At 43.0% G+C, this 16,423-nt stretch overlaps 1 protein-coding gene across 6 annotated transcripts in view; it reads left to right on the top strand.

The window, feature by feature from the left end:
* Positions 1 to 258: 258 nt before the first annotated feature.
* Positions 259 to 16,423, top strand: part of fgfr2 (fibroblast growth factor receptor 2) — a 40,616-nt gene continuing 24,451 nt past the window's right edge. For 2 of the 6 annotated variants that reach the window (XM_077495787.1, XM_077495786.1), the window contains exons 1-5: positions 259 to 845; positions 1,989 to 2,244; positions 9,836 to 10,093; positions 12,354 to 12,428; positions 15,524 to 15,693. In XM_077495787.1, coding sequence (XP_077351913.1) covers positions 2,064 to 2,244; positions 9,836 to 10,093; positions 12,354 to 12,428; positions 15,524 to 15,693 — 684 coding nt within the window. In that variant the 5' untranslated portion in view covers positions 259 to 845; positions 1,989 to 2,063. Of the gene's footprint in view, positions 846 to 1,388; positions 1,499 to 1,988; positions 2,245 to 9,835; positions 10,094 to 12,353; positions 12,429 to 15,523; positions 15,694 to 16,423 lie in introns of those variants that run through there. The other 4 variants (XM_077495785.1, XM_077495783.1, XM_077495784.1 and 1 more) reach the window with 3 other exon arrangements.

The following is a 16,423-nucleotide window of genomic DNA, read 5'->3' as shown; positions in this document are numbered from 1 at the left end:
TTATTATTATTACTACTACTATTATTATAAAGTGTCCCGAAAATGTCTCAGTAAATTTTGGGAAACACCGGTCTAAGCCCGTTGTAGACCGTGAGATGTCGCGCCTTGTACACGAGAGGGCGCTCTAACTGCGGAGCGCGCTTAGGAGTTCATTCGTTCAGTCTGCCGCTTTCAAGCGAGTTGAACACGGTCACACACGCTTGGATGCTCGGATGGGCGGAGGGAGGCGAGGCCCAAAAGCACTGCGGCCAGGAAGCAGCTCAAATTACAGCGAGAGGGGGAGCGTTGAGGGAGGGAGGAGAGCAGTGTGTGGAGACGTAAGGAGGAGAAAAGCTAGTAAACCTGACAAAGCGTCTGCGTAAAACACTGCGAGGAGTGTCGGCAAGGAGAAGAGGACGCACGATGATGGATTTTAACACATTTTGCATCGGACAACTGTATTATTGTGCGTCCTAATCCCACGTCTACCCTCGTACTGACTTTCTTTTGAGTTGACAAGTGCACAGCTGGATTGCTGTTGCGCCTTGGAAGAAGAAACTTGGTGACGAGGAGGAAAGTTTCGGTGCTACTTCACCATTTTTTGTTTTTTGTTTTTTTTTAAACCCTATTTCCACGGATAAAACGCGTAAAAGTAGGATTTCTTTGCATGGCAGCGGACGACTCTGCGAATCAGGCTTGGAATATATTCTGTGATTTGATCTGAGAGTGGATTTGTTCACGCCAGACAGATTTTCTTTTCGGAGAGTTGAGGAGTTGGGAGACATTCCTCCGTCTGGATTGAGCCCATGTTCTGTCCTCCCTTATCCGTGCATGCCAAAACAGCTCCACGATTTTACTCCACTTTGGTAAGTGCTTCTTCAGTTTATGATCAAACTCAGTATGAAAAGTTTCCATCAACTTGTCTCTCTGCATTAATGTAGAAATACTCTGTTAAACTTTAAAGTTGAAGATAAATGTAAATTCCAGGTCTAAATGCAAATAAACACCACTTCAGAATATGCAATATGCTTATTGTCAAGCGTGCATGCGACCAAAGCGTGTTGAACTTCACTTAAAGAATGTATTTCTCCCCCTAGTAAAAATGGGCCCTTGTTTGTTTTAGAAGACGAAGAACTATACAACACCTTGCATCATCACTTTAGAGCCCATTAACGTGGCTCCTGGTTATTTATTACTATGCTTAATTTTCTACATCGCCTTTATGGTGCCAATTATCCCGTGACCGCAGTTGTTTTTTCACTGCTTTGGTACCGGGGCCCCTAAATCACCGAGCAGCTCCAAATGACCCCCCATTGAGGAAAAGCCAACTGATTTGAATCTCAATAAGGAATTCAATCAGCGCCAAGAAATTTCATTCAAAGTCTGCTTTAAATGAAGGCGGCGCTCACGTTGGGAGCAAAGCAACACCTTTGGACACTATTTTACAGTCAAGGCTTGCTTTACTAATATTTTATTTTAGACATTTTGATCCGTATGCGTTCTACCAAAGTGAAATGTGGTAAGTTCATTGTTAATCAGTTTAGTAACTTAGATTTAATAGTTGTTACTTCATTGTGACCGAATTGTGATTCTCACTAAGTCAAACAACCACAAAAATAAATATTGGGCTGTAAACTTGAACATCCAAGGACCTTTAAAAGCTGATGTCTGCCATAATCCTACTACTATATTCACCAAAGATTTGAATAATACGTGATTTTTACGGTTGATTTGCATAATCAAGCGAGTGAAATATACCCAAAGGGCAGTGGCGCGCAACAGGTTTGATGCATCATGCGTACAGGAATGACTAGGTGATGATTAATGAGACGAACGTGGTGTCTGCTGGGCAGATTTGATTGTGGAGAATGAGTATTGTAAAGGATTCCAAAGCAGAGATCTCACTTCAACTTCAAATCAGATGATCGAGTGAAAAACACCAAAAAAAAAGAAAAGAAAATTAGCATTAATTCCTCAAGTAACCATTCATTGTCTTATTCCACTCTCAGCCCAGGTGATCGGGTGAATTCCAGTGCGTGACAGCCCGACCCGGCAGCAGTTGATGGTTGGGCGGACCCCCTCAGATGGGATCAGTGTCCAGGGGGCGGCGGAGAAGGGGGGTATGGGGAGCGCTGGCCCCCTCTAACGGGATGGCCTCGTGGGTCTGGCTGCTGGCTGCCGTCCTGCTGTCCCTGTTGACTGTCAGCGTGGCCCGGCCGCCCCTTACCCCCACCAAGGAAGAGGAGGCCACTCTGGAACCTGAAGGTGAGCAGCCAGAGCGGGTCGGGAGATGGCGGATGTCGGAATTGTTTTTATGAAGCAAATGTGGAATATGCAGGCCACATTGAGGAGTAAAACGTTAAAAGAAATAGATGTTGAAAAGCGCGAACAAACGTTTTGTCATCTGTTGCCGATGTCTGCTGTAGTTTAGTTTGTGTGTGAGTGTGAAAAGCAGGTTGGTGGGAGCGGGTAGGGTGGGACACTGTTTATGCTGGCAGCAATGCCTGTTTGCCTGGATTTAAGTGAAATGGAAAGGGAGACTTTTGGAATGGTACCATTATGCTTGTTCTGGGAGTTAAATTGTATTTAACATGAAGCATTTTATGCTTTGGTTTTCTTAAAAACACTAAAATGAATAATCCCGATACTTTACTTGCCTTTGATTAATTCATAATATTGTTTGTTTTGGTGTAGTGGTCAAACGTGGGTCTAGCAAGAACAATCCATTTTTGTGCAGATTTCTGATTTTTTCCTTAAGTTATTGTTAATCGTATCAATGGAATGTATGTAATCCAAGAGTTGATGCAGTCATACATTTTAGTTATCTGGCTAGTTTATCTTGACATTCGTTTCGTACTTTTAATTGGAGACTTGTCCATGTTTTCATTGTCTGTAAAATGGTGTTTATTTCTATTTCTGTGTGAAAAAACATTCCAAAGCCTTTTGTTGTACTGCTTTGATCGGCATGCTAATTGTTTGTTTGGCAAACAAGAAAACATTACATTTCCCCCATCCCCCACTCACATGCAGTATTCATCCTACAGCTTCTCTTGGCCTTTAGAGGTTAAGAATGATTGTTTGTTGTGTTGATGAGAGGCTGTCTCGCTTTGCTATGGCTCAGGGGTGAACGCAAGGCCAGCCAAAGAAGATTTTTCCATATTTGATCGGTTAAGTTGGAAGTCAACTTAAAACTTTCTTTACAATATGTTCCACTAGTCGAAATGCAGTATTCTGATTCGTACTGCGTTTGTGGAATACATTTTTATCCATTTCAGTGGATGGCCATTTTGCCATTTGCTGAAAATGACATCACAGTTCCTCAGGACTCAAATATCGACCAATCACGGCTCCGCTTGCGAATTTCACCTGCCCAAACTCAAAAAGCAGGTGAGGTGATTGGTCGTTACTTGAGCTCTTAGGCAAATGTGATGCCATTTTCAGTTATAGCAAGTGGCAAAATGGCCGCCACCTGAGATGGATAAAAAAACAGGTGGATTTTGCTGCTTAATTCATATTCCACAAACACAATAATAATTGGAATGCCGTGTTTAGACTGGTGGAGGCACATACATCATTTTACTATCAAGAAAATATCTGGGTTGACTTCATGTCAGGGAGACAGAGTGGCTGCTGAACCCACCCTGTGTGTCCTAAAAACACCCCCCTCCCCCTTCGGAGATGTTTGGGATTCCCTCCAGCCCGCTCTGCCCTGCAGCCATGCAGCGAGTGCGCGTGGGAGTAAAATAGCTTCAAATGGGCGAGATTGCGTATCAGCGTCGTCTCAGTAGAGCCCGTGTGGCCCTGCAAGTTTTTCTACCTGTAACATTTGTAGCCAAGCCAGTGTGGTGGTTAAGGCCCTACACAACAGAGTCATTGTTGTCACTGAAGCCGCTGTGGTATCTGTGGGAGCGTGTTTACCTTGTCCAGGCGCACTCCGTTTGCACTCTGACAATGGCACCAAACACAATCCTGCGCATTGCTTTTCTCAAGCTCACAGGGCCTTGCTTGCCTTTGCGTATGTCGAATAAAAGTGGCACGCTGGAAGACGGCCCAAAAGCGAGCGCAGCTGACAAAAGTCAGTTCATGACTTGGCCCGTGTCCGGCCTTCCCTGCCAAACTTTGTTCTTTTAAAAAAACATTTTGTGCAGCATGGAGACCGACTTCTCCAAATAGTTGAGTGGTTAGATAATTAGAGACAGCAAAGTTGAGTCTTTCATGTTGAGACTGACACAGCTAACATTTGGAGGTTTTTCAAAAGAGACAGCCTTTATTTCATTCTTCTTGACTGTGTGAATACTGTGGTCTTGGCACAGATTTATTTGTTAGATTTCTACACTGATGTGTTGCATGTAGCAGTCATGGTCATGGTGCTCAAGTGTGTGAGAAGATGCAGTGAGTGTTGAGTGTTTATTGCCATTTTGTAACACCGTGCCATCTCTTAATAGTAGGAGGGCAGCTGTAAAAGTCTAAAAGTGTCAGTTGGTGAGCTAATGACATGGAGAATGTGTGTGTTTTTGGTTGGGGGTGGGGGTTGGGTGGTGGTGGGGCGGCGGTGGGGTGCGGTATGTTGTTGACAATAGACCTGAACTCCAAACTAACACCTTCAGTGTCGCTGGTCCACAGCAGGAGGCAGAGGAAAACAGTAATAGATTACTACTTTATACCAGTGTAAATGACTAGTTAATAGAGTTTGCTTTTAACACATAGGTGCCATTTTTTTTTACCTGATTGTAGCCTCTCAAATTAGGCATATATAGTAGCCTAGCTTAAATGTTCAATCACTCACTGGCCAAAACATTATCCGAAAAATGTAGTGAATCGGAAATAAATTGAACTCTTAAGCCAGGCTGCAAACTTTTTCATCTGTTGTTAAACTCATCACCATCTCAAGTGCATTTCTTCCATGAGTGAACATAACTGTATCATTAGCATACATAATAATCATTACATCAACACTGAGGTTATGTCATTAATGTATACATTAAAAAGCAAAGGCCCAAGAATGGAGCCTTGTGGCACTCCTGTTGTGCAACTTTTAGCATTCTGTTAATCAAATAGTGCATGTGTAGCTTTGAGACAACAAGCTGGGCAAGTTAGCACATTTGCTTCACAGTTCTGAGGTTGAGGGTTCATATCTTGTCCATGGCCTTTTATGTGCATTTTGCATGTTCTATCCTGTCATGCCAGCTTCATTGAAAACTCTAAATAGTGTGAATGTGAATGCTTGGCTTTCAACTGGCTGGTGACCAGTCCAAAATGTACCTCACCTCGTGCTGGAAGTCAGCAGGGAAACACTCTTACACACCCGTGACCCTAATGAAGTTAAGTTGTATAGAAAATGGATGGTTGGCGGTGTAGCTCTAATGTTGTGGCTTCACCATTATCCGAAAGCAGTATAGAAGGAAGGACATCTTGACGCTGAGAATCTTAATCAATAAAGAGATAAGAAGAAGCCAGATTTAAAAGGGTCGGGTGGGGTTCAGAGAAAACCTTGATTAGGAATGGGTGGTAGGGGGTTAGGCAAAATGAAGGGGCCGTTGCCATGGATGTTAGCTGGGGGCCGGCTCGCAGAGCCTCTCTTTTGTCATAGCATAAAAAGCAAAGACAGGATTTGAATTTGAAAGGGGAAAAAAGAGAAAGAAAAGAGGGATGGACAAGAAAGAAGAGAAAGATCCGGGGATTTTAGACGTGAGCAGGATGCAAAAGGATGAGGAGAGGAACAAGGAGGGATAAGAGGAGTTGTGCAGATAATGTAATTTGGTAATGTGTTTGTGTGGCCGCTGAGATGGGATGGCAGTCATTACATTTAGTCAGTGAGTGAAGAGATGGAAAAGTCGACTTTTAGCTAAATAAACCTTTCTACAAAAGTAACGCTATACACACTTTTAGGGAAAAGAAGTGATTGCTGTTTGACATTTTGCTACTTTCCAGCAAGATTTGCCACCCGCTCGTGTAGCGCAAAGGGGGATGCAGCTTTTGTCGTTTCAACTCTTCAACCCGGCATGCGTCCGACTTGTGTTTGTGTTTGCGTCAGTGTGCACGTATGTGTTGTTATCATGACGCTCGTATCCATGTTTTTCTAATCCCCCCCTTTCAGGCTCCTTGCGGTTGCTGATGTATTCTCAGTATGTTTAAGTGTGCTCACATATGACACAGGTTCCCATGAACAGTCAGGCATGCTGGAGGTGTCAACAGGGTCAGGTCAGCCGGGTCAGGGGTGAGAGCGTGGTGTGGTGGGGGGTGTTTTTGGAACGGGGGAAGGAGAGGGCAAAACGGAAAGCGAGGTGAAAGAAAGAATCGGGGAGGCAGTGTGAGCTGGAGTTGATGGAGTGGGACAGATGGAGCCAGCAGAGATAAAACAAGTGATGAGGGTAGAACTAACACGTCGATGCTTTCTTTAATTAAGCACACCATTTGGAAGACCACCTCTCCCTCTTGTTGATATTTATGTAACACAATCTGTTCCTGGATTGTCGGTTATCTCAGATTTGTTCGGATTTTGGAAGAAAAACAAATCCCAAGGGAAATAATGGAAAGAGAAACAATCCATTCCAGGGTCAAACTGTTAGAATCCTTCTATAAACTAAACCGACAACTTTCAGTAGTTTTTGACCAGTATTAACTGTCATGCAAGTGTAAAATTAGCTGCTGTTAATATTATGATATTTGCTACTGCAAAAAAGAAGCTAACGTTGATGCTAACGTTACTCCGATGTACATACTGTTCCCTCGCTACTTCGCGGTTAGGTTATTGTGGCATCACTCCATCTATATTGCAGTTCACCCACTATTATGAGGTTTTCTTACTATTTTTCTCGGAACAGTCAAGAAATGTTGGGGTTTTTTAAAGGGGAAATTGGGTTTACAAAACCGAGACCATGAACATTAGAGCTCATCACCACCCACCCACTGTCTAACCGCCTGTGGCCTCATTGTGGGTGTGTTCGGAAATTCACTCTGTTGGCAAACTCATCACATTGTTCAAATGTGCCGTTAGTTATTAAGAGTGCCCCCCAAAAATGGAGCCAACAGCCAAACCAGTTGTGTTCAGAAATTGGAGCAGAGTGTGCGCGACGACGGACGTCTGCTTATTAACCATGTTAAAATGTCTTTTTATCTTAAAAATGGCCTACTCTAATTCTGCATCACATTCACATTGTAGTAGTGTTGTCACTATCGAATATTTCTAGAATCGATTGCTCAATCGATTAATCAACTAATCAGATAATTTTAATTTTGCATTAAAGTGTATTAGAAAAGCATTTTTCCCTATTCCTGTCTATTAAACACCGATTGTGTAGTTCGTATTTCATCGTATAGTGATTAAAAAAAAAAAGTGGGGATTTATGTTGCAATATGTAACCGGTTCGGTCTTTCCAAAGTAAGAACAAATGTTTGCAAATGTCATATTTTCATAATCAGTGTTCATTCATGAAGTACTAAAGAAATCAATGAATAATTACTGTTGAGTGAGATGCTGAAATCAGAGGACTTGGGCAATTTAAAAAAAAAAAAAATGGCTCAGAACGATTATTTGATTATTTAGATAGTTGTCAATTAATTTGATAAATGATTACTTGTCGATTAATAGATTATTTTTGACAGCTCTACATTGTATTCAAATGCTTGTGGATTAATGAGCCTTGTAAATCCTTGTGGAAACCAAGTTGCCATGACTACAGTTCTCTACTTCCGGCAGAAGTTCCTTCTTCATCGTCTGCTTTAGAAGAAGTTAAATCATGGAAACTTGGTTTTGGTTTCCAAAAGGATTTCGAAGATGCATTAATCCACTAGAATTGTACCTCACATAGGATTCTGGTTAATGTAAGTCATTTTAAGATAAAAAGAAACACTTAAGCGGATGTTCCGTTGTCGTCTTTTCTTGTATATTCTTGTTCCCTTCCCAGGTTGGGTTGGTCTTTCTTTTGAAATAAGCTATCCCATTAATCTTCCACTGTATATTTGTACCGTGGCCCACCTCAGGATCCTCCTTGTGTATGTTATGACCATTGTACAGTCTGTTTACATCCAGGTGTTGTGTTGCTATGCCAGGTAGGAGTGTCCTAACACTTTCAGTATCTCCTCTGTAAAAAATGAAGCACAAAGCTTCAAAAGGCCTACAGGATGGAAGCGTCACGTCGTAAAACGTGGCGGGGATGGATTCCATTCTTCAGCGCCACAGTTTTTCCTCTTATCAGACCACACACGCAGCCGAGGCTGGTGAAGGAAGGGTTAATTATTTCCAAATCGTAGGAAAGAGAGAAAAAAAGACAATGCAGGAACTGTACCTGTGTGTGTTTATTCGCCCAAGGGGAACGTTTCGAGGCATGCACACATGCCGTGGCTGCTGGCTCGCAGCAGAATTTCCTTTCCTGTTGAGGCGAGAGTGTGTATACTCTACACTTAACACACACGTACACACAGCAGAAGATCATGTGGATGCAATGTGGTTGAAAACGTGTGTTTGTTCGGAGGAAAGGTGGGGAGTGCCACAACCTCCATAATTATATGCATCAACCTAGAAGACGCAAAATATCCATTCATCACCATACTATACCATTTTCCATTTTCTTGCCGCTTTCCCTGTGTGGCATTAAGGACTTTTTTTTGGCTACAACAAAGAATAGAACTAGGACTATTTATGTCACTTGTAAAGGCGTTCGAATAATGCAACTGGCTGTATTTGACAGCGTTGAATGTTTACTATTCTGTTGGAATACAGTCTCAGCTTTGAGTTATTGAAGGTTCACCTGGTCCCATAACCATAACAGCCATCATAGTCTTTTAAGGACACTGTGTACACCACAGGCATCTTCTGGCAGATTTAGATTTTCCCCTCAGAGGTGAAGGCTCTCCGCTCTGTTTGGAGCGGAGAAGTGTCTCGCTCATATTACTCAGCTAACTGATGTTCTGTGTTCTTTTTTCATGAACGAGAATAGTCATTCCGTGCCAAATCACCCCCCTCCGAAAAAATCTGAAAATCTTAATCACGCAGTTTTTGATTTTTATGGTGTACTTGTTGCAATGAATATTCAACGAATGTCTGAGGACAGGTTTTGCCAAAAATGTCAAAATTTGGCTGGCCGTAACTCCCAAAAACCTGCTCCGATTAACCTAAAATTTTACATTTAGTGTTGTGCCATCACCTTCAACCACCAAGTTTCATTCAAATCAAAATCTCCTTGGTTGAACTCATTTGATGATTTGGCATGGAATGACCCAATAAGGAAGACATAAATAGAAACAACAGAATCAGGTAGGGGGTTGCTAAGTTAAGGCACGAGAGCCTCCACGAAAGCACAGAACTCAAACAGAACACGCGCTACTTTTCTCTTCTGCCTGACAACTTCCATCTTAAGCCTCTATTACCTTTTATTTTATTTTATTTTATTTTTTAAAGACTGCCATGTATCAGCTACTCACTTTCGCTCTCACACACATATACAGTACACACGCTACTTGGTATCGAATTAAAGGTTAGTAATTGGGGCTTTCTCAACACAACCATGTTGAATTTTCACACGTCAACGATGCATTGGGTGATTTATTTATGGTTTTGCTCAATGCTTTGGCTTTCGCATGCTCTCCAATAAATACCAGTCACACTGTACATTTGTTTTTATGATTGCTGGTATTTTCCAAGGACTCCGTTTCAAATGACTCACTGGTGGTGTTTACAAAAAAAAAAAAGGCCTCTTCTATTTTGCTCTGCCTGCATAACTTAATTGAAGTGCATCCAGTTGGTGCTGTTGTGGTGGTTTTGTTTCTTACACTGGCTTGTTTCTTCCTCTCTTCCTGTGCACCCTTTTCATCCACTCCACCACCCCCTTCTTCTTCTTCTTCATTCGCTCTGCAGACGCATCCAACAAATACCAAATTTCTAAACCTACGGTGTGCTCTGTGCACCCGGGGGAGGTGTTGAAGCTGAGCTGCCCTCTGCCGGCAACGGGGACCATCACCTGGACCAAAGACGGCAGCTCTCTGGGCATCAACAACCGCACACTGATAGAGCAGGAGGTGCTGCAGATCCGTGATGCCACACCCAAGGATTCGGGGCTGTATGCCTGCACCAGTGTGGGCAAAGACACGGTCTGCTTCATAGTCAATGTCACAGGTGAGTCAGGGACCAGGCAGGGCAGGGCTGGACAGGACAGAATGAGTTTACACACTCGGGGCTCTTTAGGGTATAAATCCTGTGCGTCGTGCGTTGTAACTCTTTACCGGAGGCAAGTTAGACCCGGTATTGGTAATTTTGCAGACTCACATAGGCAGGTGGATCTTACCCCGGGTTTACACCGGATGCGGTTGCGGTGCGGTGCGGTGCGTCTTGACTGCGTCTTGACAATATAAACCTCTCCTCGTCCATGTTCGCTGGTGTCTAAACCGTGAATGAGCACATGGCCCGGCGGCGCCTTTTGCTGAAAAGCTTGCGAAATAGGAGCTGGCGAGTGTTTTATTCTGAAAGGTAACCGGAAATTTATTGTGAAACTGCGTCGGTTTTCCTGTCCCGCTCGATGTGTTTTGTGCTAGCTTGCCATTTTCCGGAGGCCTACCGCTGCGGCGTCCGGCAAAAATAGAAAATAGGTCTATCCTTGCGGAAGGCCTGCGGCACGCCGCAGCTGAGACGCAGTCGACACGCAACGCACCCGCAAGCGGTGTAAACTGCACCATTCGAATGAATGGAATCTAATTGCTTGCGTCGCCGGAACGCACCGCAACCGCACCGCAACCGCATCCGGTGTAAACCCGGGGTTAGTGAGGCAGATCTTCGCTGCTGTGGGACTGATCACAGCCAATTTCAACCATGACTAATCAAAGTGGATCTTCTCTTTCTTTTTAAATGTGCCTTGCTAGTTGGCACTAGTCTCAACATGGCAGAATTCAGAAGTGGTTTTTGATGTATGTGAAGCGGAAGCTACACCGGATCATTTGTGTGCCCCCCTTAGCTGTGCTGGCCAGTGACGTGATGTAAAAAATATAAAATTAGGGCTGTACAGTTAATCAAAATTCAATTACAATTTCAATTATTCCACTCCACAATTACAAAATCGGCATAATTGTAAAAAAAGATAAATACTATTTTTAGTTTAAAATTATCCATTTGCCCCTTAAAAAACAAAAAAAATTTAAGTAACTAATGTAATGAATTTTGTTTAATCCAAAAGGTACTTGCATATTTATAGTGTTTCAAGAATTTAATTTGTCTTAATATTTTTTATTTGATTTTACGTTTAAAGATTTTCTTGTTTCGTAAAAAATAAATTATCGTCCTCCTGCATGGTGCACATGCTGCACTCCAACTTCAAGTTTTTGCCAACATAAATAAATTAATATATGTTATAAATACCCCAGTTCTGAGGACTCAGGTTAGAGTTTGCATGTTCTTCCCGTGCCTGCGTGGGTCTTCTCCGGGTACTCCAGTCTCCTCCCACATTCCAAAGATATGCATGGCAGGTTAATTGTCCCTAGGTGTGCTTGTGAGTGTGAGTGGTTGTTTGTCTCTGTGTGCCTTGCGATTGGCTGGCAACCAGTCCAGGGTGTATCCCGCCTACTGTCCAAAGCCAGCTGAGATAGGCTCCAGCACCCCTCGCGACCCATGTGAGGAATAAGCGGTCAAGAAAATGGATGGATGGATGGATGTTATAAATATATATTATAAATTATGTTTAGTCCAAAAGGAACTTACATAATTTTAGTGTTTCTATTTTTTTTTTTTTTGTGTAAACATTTTCTTGCTTTGGACCAAAAAAATAAATGATTGTCTACTGCACAGTGCACAAGCTGCACTCCAACATAAATAAATAAATAAATGAATAAATAAATAAATATTTTGACATGGTCTGAGGCTGAGCTGGCATTTGTTTAGACTGGCCTTCTGCCACCAAATCATTATTTTATCAGGCGTATCACCAACGACACACCCTCGAACTGCGCCGGCAAAGACAGGCCAAATTAGCCTACGCGGAGCTAAAAAAAAAAAAAAAAAGAGAGAGAAACCGCCATCATCTGCGCCCTGCAACAGATGCCCTGACTATGATTATAGAGCCCTCAACGTTGAATTTTTGAAAATCAGGTGCAGTCTGTACAAAAAGAGAAAACCCACAAGCAAGCAAAAAGATAACTAAATTTAAGAGTCAATATCTCATCTCGTTGAATAAAAGCAAGTGCAACGTTCCCAATTTACAACTACAACTACATTAATTATAACAGTGTGCTGCAGAGTTTTTGTTTCTACGCTGGCCATCAAAAAAACTGCTTGATATGAAACCCCGTCCGTGATGCAAAAGAGGGCGGGAGCTGCTGCAATATGGAATGCGTGTGCAGATGTGCATGCCTGAGAAAAGGGGGTCAGTAACCCTCGGTACTCTGTGCAGATGCCATCTCGTCGGGGGATGATGAGGACGATACAGAGCGAACAGAAGACACAGGGGCGGACGGAGAACAGCTAAGTGAGTATGGGAGGGATTCATGACTGTAAAGCGTGACCCGCACCTCAATTACTCGTTGCGCTTAGATGGCAATTACCTTTGAATGGTTGCCATTATTTGATGTCGTTGATTTGTTGTCATATCAATCCACTGATTACATGATGTTTGTAAATATGTATGTAGTCCAAATATACAATTTTGAGTAATAAGAGTAATTTTAGCTTTGACGAGTGATCTGGGTCAGTCCACCATTTTACCAGGGTTTTTATTTTGTAAGTATAGTAAGGAACTTCATTCCATTGGGTTTAGTTCTGGTCACTCCAGAACACCAATTTACGTTCCTGTCAAGACTTATGCTGGGTGTGTTTTTGTATGCGTACTTGATGCTCCAGAGAATTCAGAGATTCCTGACATTCCTTCAGCTTGTGTCTCGCAGGTAGCCAGGGGGCCTCTAGGAGCCATCTAGCTAGCCAGTCAGTCAGCTGGGCTGATCTATTAAAAAAAGACAACCATCTGGACCTGGTAACCTACCTGACATAGTTGTGTGTGTGTTTGTGTGCGTCAGTGCTATGTGTGTGCACATAAGAGAAAGTTTTGCCCAAGTATGTCTGGGTTAGTAATTCACCGACACATGCTCACGTGCACACGGTCACTCTCAAAAAGGGGCTGAAGTGAAGATGAGGGCTTCCACATCTTGTTAAAATTCTCCACACACACAATGAGTGGTTCTCCGCCTCCCTTTTTGGGCTCACCATAATTGCCTGAAAACCATTAAATATGGGGGAGGACCAGAACTCGAACTGCAGAAATGACAAAGGGGAAAAGATCCAGGCGCTCTGTTTGTAATAAACTGAAAAACCAAAGGGCAGCTGTACAGTTACATTTTCTTCTGAGCAAGATGTGGAGCTTTCGAGCAGAGGACAAGATTGCCTTTTCGTTGTCAATAAGATTGAACAACAGAAAAAATACCCACAGTCAATTTGTTTGGTTGGCAGCGGTAGCCTTGTGGAGGAGACATGCAGGAGCCTCTTCATGTGAGGGAAGCTGTCTTGAGGAGATGGGTGGGTAAACACTGATGTCACGATGAAGGCAAAGAGCCATGTGTTTGTCACAGTTTTTCTGGTTGAGAGCTTTCCTCGGTATGGTTTACATCATCAGTGGCTGCTGGTGGACCTCCCCTTTCAAGAAAACTCACATGATGAGATTGTAAGAGAGAAATAGCCAAAAAGAAATCATTTTTTCAACACTGGGGAGGAGTGAGCTCAATGAAAGAGTTGCAGGAAATTAGACTAGAGCAGGCTTTCCATTTGGTAGATACTTGATGAAGACTGAATTACTACTTTGGACCAAGTGATTTGTCTCTGAGGACTCAGTGCAGCAGTTCGATAACCTCAGCTCAACCGTGGGCCATCCTCAGATAAGCGATAAGCCATGACTGTGGATCCAGATGCGGGCTTTCTTGGGCACCACAGCAGTTGGCCACTTCATCTGGTGAGAGGTTGGAGGGTCATCTTGTTTGAAGTGCTGCACCTCCGGACGGAGGGCATGGGAAACAGCAGCGCTCACCTTTCATGTCTTAGCCTCATCCTCCAACCTGGCTGCCACTTTGGGGTCAGAGGTCGTTTTGGTGAGACAGGCTTGCAATAGGACAGCCTTCATCTAATCAGTTTGGGGGGGGATGCATGGAGTGCTGACAAGGAGAGTGGAATTGAAGACAGTGAGGGGTAAAGATACCAAGGAAAAGGGAGACAGATAACGAGAGTGAAGGGATAGAAATGGAATGACTAATTATAGTTGAGCACTCAGCATACAGTATGCTTTCTTCTGGGAAGGAAGAGCACTGTTTGCTGACTTTACTCTCCAACGATGTGCTTCTTGTCATGGAACATATGTCTGTGCACCAATCTGTAATCTCGACAGAAGAGATACAGTCAATAAAACCGTCCTAGGTTAGCTTCACTCTAGCTAGCTAGCTAGTTAGCTAGCAGTATGATAGCATGACGCGGCTGGATTTAAAAATTGTCCCAAAAGCGAAAAGGCACTCTAGGTTCTGCCATTGACCAGTGTACGGTGAGGGATCCTGGAGGTTAAGTAAATAAATAAAATAAGTTAAATGAGCTTTTAAAAAAGATATTTTAAACTAAAAATTAAAACGTTTCCACTGGTTAGCACATCAGCAGCTGTCTTGTTACACTAAGATGTGTTTTAAAAAAAAAAAATGAATATGAGGCTTGGTGAAGCTCTTTGGAAAACATAAAAGCAAAAAAAGTAAAAGCAAAAGTACGATTAGTAACCCATTCAAATGTATTCGGGATTTGGTAGTTAAATCCTAACCGAATATGCAAATGCAATTTGGGGTACAGCCGGCCCATAGAGTAGCCTACATATATGTTTGAAGACAGTTGTAGTCTTAAGAGTGGGAATTCCCTCTGTTGTTTGTCGGTTATGCAAGAGAGGAAGTGATGGTGTGGAAGACCGTTTAGGTCGCCATTAAAACTTTCTCCTTTCCTTCGGAGCCCCATCTGCTTCGGCAATCATGCTCCCAGGTGCAGAGAGGGGCGGGAGGGGTGCTTGGAAGAAAATCTAGCTAGCTGCCTGCTAGACAGAAATGCGTAGAAAGAAACAGAACGCAGTCAGAGGCAGATGTCAGAGAATCACTAGGAGTTGATGAACTAATGAGATCTCTTTTTAAAAGTTCTATTCTCTCCTCTGACAACACATACCGGTAATTGTTTTCCCAGGGCGATAAAGAGGGGAGCTATGGGAATTAGAGGAAGTGGAGAAAGGAAAGCTGCTAAGTTGAATGAGATGAAATTGAATATAATAGTCCTGTTAGCCTCTTGGCAATACCCAAGTGTATTCCCCGCTAGAGGAAAGACCCCCCCCTTATTTTTTTGGAAAACCCTGTGGAGTTTTCTGGAAGAAGTTGTATTTTTATTGATCTGTGAGTGTGAACCTCTGGCTTGTGTTATTCAGTGTCATCAAGGTGCTTGTTGGATTGGACAAATGCCTGCATTTGGCTCTCCTGCAGCCGCACTTATCACCATCTTAGGTCCCAATGAGTTAACAATGAGAGATCTCAGCCTAACTGCACACTAACTGTTCTGTGTTTGCAGGCGCCCCATACTGGACCTCGGCTGCAAAGATGGAGAAGAAGCTGCATGCAGTGCCAGCTGCCAACACAGTCAAGTTCCGCTGTGCTGCGGGAGGCAACCCCCGGCCCAAGCTGCGCTGGCTTAAAAACAGCAGGCCTTTCCGCCAAGAGGACCGCATGGGAGGTTATAAGGTAGGACAAACAACGAATATATCATACTTGTATGTATCGCTGATGTCAGACTTTCCCAGCTTATGCGCTATCATCATTCCAGCTACTTGTGATCATCCTCGCGAAGAGCGTTAAATTTGCTTTTCTAATACTTGTGAATGCCCTTCCACCTCATTTTCATGCTCTGATGAAGATAGAGGAAACGAGGGCAGGGTTACTGGTGTGAAATTGGAATTGCTCATCCTTGCGCTACCTCTCACCAGGATGCTTTGCAGATTCTTTCACTGTAACTCATTAGAGAAGCCGACGTGATACTTAGGGGTGCAATACCCCCACGGACAGTAATGGGAAAATTAGGTAGTGTCATGATTGAACCGTGAAGAGACTGAGGTAACTTAATCAGGGAAAACTGGTCCCGCTTGCTTTGGTTTGTGTGCGATTATGATTATCATATGTTTTTACGTGTGATTCACAAAATGGTCAATGAGTAACTGTAAGAGGTTTCTGTTGAGCTTGTGGATGACACAACTCTGCGTGATATTATGCTTACAGTGAAACTTAATTAAAACATTAATGAGGTTCCTTTGTCGGGAAATTTAAAAAAAAGACGCAAACATGCCCAATTTCTTTGAAGAACAATATTGTTCCAACATCCAACAATTGGTTTTGTATCACTATTTTCCTTTGTCCAAAGAAGAATAATTGCACATAGAAAGTAAAGCAGATGATTGGAACTTCCCGTAAAGTTGTG

This window comes from Festucalex cinctus, chromosome 14 (genome assembly GCF_051991245.1).
Source record: "Festucalex cinctus isolate MCC-2025b chromosome 14, RoL_Fcin_1.0, whole genome shotgun sequence".
In the NCBI taxonomy this organism is placed as follows: Eukaryota; Metazoa; Chordata; class Actinopteri; order Syngnathiformes; family Syngnathidae; genus Festucalex; species Festucalex cinctus.
The sequence above is the reverse complement of the archived record's forward strand: the minus strand, read 5'-3'. Positions and strand labels throughout refer to the sequence as shown.